At 58.0% G+C, this 3,704-nt stretch overlaps 1 protein-coding gene across 1 annotated transcript; it reads left to right on the top strand.

Moving 5' to 3' along the window:
- Nucleotides 1-27: 27 nt before the first annotated feature.
- LOC106727966 (PI-PLC X domain-containing protein 1-like) lies at nucleotides 28-1,380 on the top strand. The gene is made up of 2 exons (XM_014548449.1): nucleotides 28-170; nucleotides 1,087-1,380. Exons 1-2 carry the CDS (start codon nucleotides 41-43, stop codon nucleotides 1,350-1,352), a joined length of 396 nt encoding a protein of 131 aa, XP_014403935.1. The 5' UTR covers nucleotides 28-40; the 3' UTR covers nucleotides 1,353-1,380.
- The last annotated feature ends 2,324 nt before the right edge of the window (nucleotides 1,381-3,704 follow it).

Genomic DNA, 3,704 nt, shown 5'->3' with positions numbered 1-3,704 from the left:
CCCCCACCTCCCTCCGTCCCCAGGTCCTGGGCTCCCGGCGATGAGCGGGCAGGTGAGCGCCTCGGGCGCCTTCCGGAGCCTTCCCTGCAGAGCGAACCCCAACGCAGACTGGATGTCGGGGCTGAGCCCGCGGCTGTGGGACGTGCCCCTGCACCACCTGTCCATCCCGGGTGAGGCCCGGCCTGTCCGGCGTGCGGTTGGCTTTTTGTTGTGAATCCTCAGGGGCTGAGGGTGTTTCCCGTTGGTTTTAGAGCGAGTGGAGGGAGGGCAGGGATGGAGCCTGCGACCAGGTGGGTGCCCTTGACCGGAATCGAACTCGAGACCTGTGGGTGCCCAGGCCTGTGCTCTAACCACTGAGCCACTGGCCAGAGTGACCACATTATTGTTTTTATTTTAAATATGTTTTTATTGATTTCAGAGAGGAAGGGAGAGGGAGAGAGAGGGAAGCATCAGTGATGAGAGAGAATCATGGACCGGCTGCCTCCCGCCCTTGACCAGGAATCGAACCCGGGACCCTCCCAGGACGGAGACCCCACAACTCAGACGCTCAGCTCCTCCCCACGTCCTGGGGGGTTGGGGGGACCCAAGGGGGGGCCCTGGACGGGGACACGTGCCACCCACCCAGCGAGAGTGGCCTTGGGCTCCTGGGCCGCTGTCTGTCTGTCTGTCTCTCTGCCTGTTTCTGTGTCTCTGTGTCTCTGGTTTTCTCTCTTTCTTACATCTGTCCGTCCGTCTGTCCGTCTGTCCCTCTCTGTCCGTCTGTCTTTGTGTGTGTGTCTCTCTCTCCTCCCTGTCTCTCTGCCTCTGTCTCTGTCTCTCTGGTTTCCTGTCTCTTTCTTACATCCGTCTGTCCGTCTGTCCCCTCGTCTCCGAGCCTTCACCCCATCCCGTCTGCAAAGGCCCTGTTCCCATGCAGGTCCCCCCAGCAGGCTCTGGGAGGACGCGAACTCTGGGCCGCGGGCCGCCCAGCTGTGCGCTTCCCCTTGGGCGTGTTCTCCGTGGGTGTCCGTGGGTCACCTGTCAGCCCCGTGGGCAGCTCCGAGCTCCCGGGGAGGGACTCACGGGGCCTGTCCGGCTCGGTTCCAGGCAGCCACGACACGATGACCTACAGCCTGAGCAAGAGGTCGCCCGTTTCCCGCTCGGAGTCCCGGCTGCTGCAGCTGCTGGCCAAGTTCCTGCCCTGCATCCTGCAGCCCGTGGTGCTCAAGTGGTCGGTCACCCAGGTAAGGGCCTCCGTCCGTCCGTCCATCCGTCTGTTCATCTGTCCGTCCGTCCGTCCGTCCATCCAGGGGGGCTGGTTCCCGCGTCTCCCCACCCGGCTGACGCCCTACTCTCCAGGGAAAAATAGCTGAGCCCTGGCCGGTTTGGCTCAGTGGAGAGAGCGTTGGCCTCTGGACTGAAGGGTCCCGGGTTCGATTCTCGACAAGGGCAGGTACCTTGGTGCATGCAGGACACACCCATTTAATGTGTCTCTCACATCGATGTTTCCCTCTCAGTCTCTCCCCCCCTCCTTCCACTCTCTCTCCAAATCCTGGGCTGAGGGGTGAGGCCTGAGGGGTGAGGGGTGAGGGGTGAGGGACAAAACTGCATTTCTGAGTCTGGCCCTCACAGCAGTCTGACTGGTCTCCTGCTTGACCCTCCTCTCTTACTAATACACCCACGAAATGAGTGGCTTTTCTTGTGAAAAGCCAGCACCTACTCTGCCACTAACTTGCATGTGACTTAAGGGCAGACTTTTTTTAACACCCTGGGCCTCAGTTTCCCCATCTGTCAATGTCACCTGAAATCCCTCCTGGATCTGACATTTGTAAGGGAAAAATAATGTTGGCTTGCTGCTTCTGGGTAACTGGGCTTCCTTTTTACAGCTCCGCTCTTTTTATTGTTTATGAAATTCTCAGTGATCGGAGTTGAATGGCTAGCGGCACTAACATATTTGGGGTCTGCGACTCCCTCCTCTTGAGTGATATACCAGTTCTTTGAGCAGACAGGGCAGGTGGCAGGCCTCCTACAGCCTTCAGTCACCGGGACTGTGAGAAGTTGCTTCTCCACTGACACCGTTTAAGAACTGGAATTGGCCATGGCTGAGGTTCCTTTTCCAGCTACACAGATGGTCTGTATAGCAAACAAACGCTGTTGTTTTTTGTCTTATTTTCTGAAAACAGGGTCAGAAAACCTTCATATTTCTCACATCTTGCAAAAAGCAAAAATTGAAGTCAGTGAAGACGGAACCAAAGCTTCAGCAGTCACCAGTAAGCCGGGGTCCTGGCGGGGCTGGTCCTGGTGCGGGGGTGACGGGTGAGGGGTGAGGGGTGAGGGGTGACGGGTGAGGATTAACAAAAAAATAAAAAATAAAACCAGAAAACAAAGCTCTGGCCGACCCAGAACCCGCCCCACAGGGAAGGGGACCAAGGACTTGGGTTCTTGTAGAATCCGGTCCAGCCTGAAGGGAGCAGCCGCTCAGGTTACAGCTGCAGGTGTCGGACCCCGTGCACCTGGGCGGGGACTGGGGGTGCCCGGGTCCCCCAGGGAGTCACTCAGGCCCCTGCCCCCCAGAGGTGCACATGCGTGTGAGCTGGAGTCAGGCCTTCCTCCCGGGTGTCCCCTCCGGCAGGACACACTGGGAACGTGGACCGGCCACAGCCTTGCTCGAGGGACCCACACGCGTGGAAAAGGAGAGGACCCCTCACCCGTTTCCTCTAGGAAATGCTCTGAGAGGGACGGAGGGGCCACCCTTCGGTCCACCCTTTATTTGGGGGGCCCACCTCCCTCCGTGCAGCCCCGCCCCATAGGTGAACTGCAGATTTTAGGGCCACTGAGTGTGGGGAGCAGGGATGGAACCTGCAACCCAGGCACGTGCCCTCGAACAGGAATCCAACTCGAGACCCTTGGGTGCCCAGGCGGATGCTCTAACCACAGAGCACGGCCCGCCAGGGGGGGTCACATTATTATTTAAAATATGTAAATAAACAGCCCGGCCGGCCTGGCTCAGTGGTTGAACATTGACCCATGAACCAGGAGGTCCCGGGTTCGATTCCCGGTCAGGGCACAGGCCCGGGTTCTGGGCTCCATCCTCAGTGGGGGGCGTGCAGGAGGCAGGGGATCCATGATTCTCTCTCATCATGGATGTTTCTCTCCCTTCCTTCCTCTTAGAAATCAATAAAAATAGATTTTAAAAAATAACATAAAATATATAAATATATTAATATACATGGATCATCCCCAACGTGGGGCAAACGTCGGCTTGCAGTTCTCCCTGTGGAAATAATACAGTAAATAACCCACCATCTACCTCTATATATAAGAGCCTAAGCGACCGGCCGACCGGCCGGAGCTATGACGGGTGCTGACCACCAGGGGGCAGTCGCTCCGCACAGGAAGGAGCTGCCAGGCCACCGCACCTTTGCAGAGCGGCCTCTCGCACTCGGGACCCCTCGGGGGACGTCCACTGCCAGTCCCCCCCCATCCCCGCAGGCCAGGCCGGGGGACCCCACCCGTGCACGCAGGGGCTCAGTACATGACAATGCAGGGACCCCCTCTTCTGCAGACTCACAGCTGTAAGCCTGCTTGTGCCCACCCTGGGTTTGGGGATCCACATGGAACAGACACGTGTAACGTCATCCAAACGCGAGCTGAGAATTTCAGTATTTTATTTCCTATGTTTTCCTTTGCTGGCAATTCAGATGCCTTAGTCGCTCAGGGCGCAC

This window comes from Myotis brandtii, unplaced genomic scaffold, assembly GCF_000412655.1.
Source record: "Myotis brandtii unplaced genomic scaffold, ASM41265v1 scaffold5084, whole genome shotgun sequence".
NCBI lineage: Eukaryota > Metazoa > Chordata > Mammalia > Chiroptera > Vespertilionidae > Myotis > Myotis brandtii.
This window is presented reverse-complemented; position numbering and strand designations above follow the sequence as displayed.

What these genes read in the sequence shown, in the direction of transcription:
- LOC106727966 (XM_014548449.1), top strand. Translation starts at nt 41, where the DNA reads ATGAGCGGGCAGGTGAGCGCCTCGGGCGCCTTCCGGAGCCTTCCCTGC. An exon ending in GCACCACCTGTCCATCCCGG is followed by an intron (nt 171 to 1,086) that starts GTGAGGCCCGGC and finishes GCTCGGTTCCAG; the next exon opens with GCAGCCACGACACGATGACC.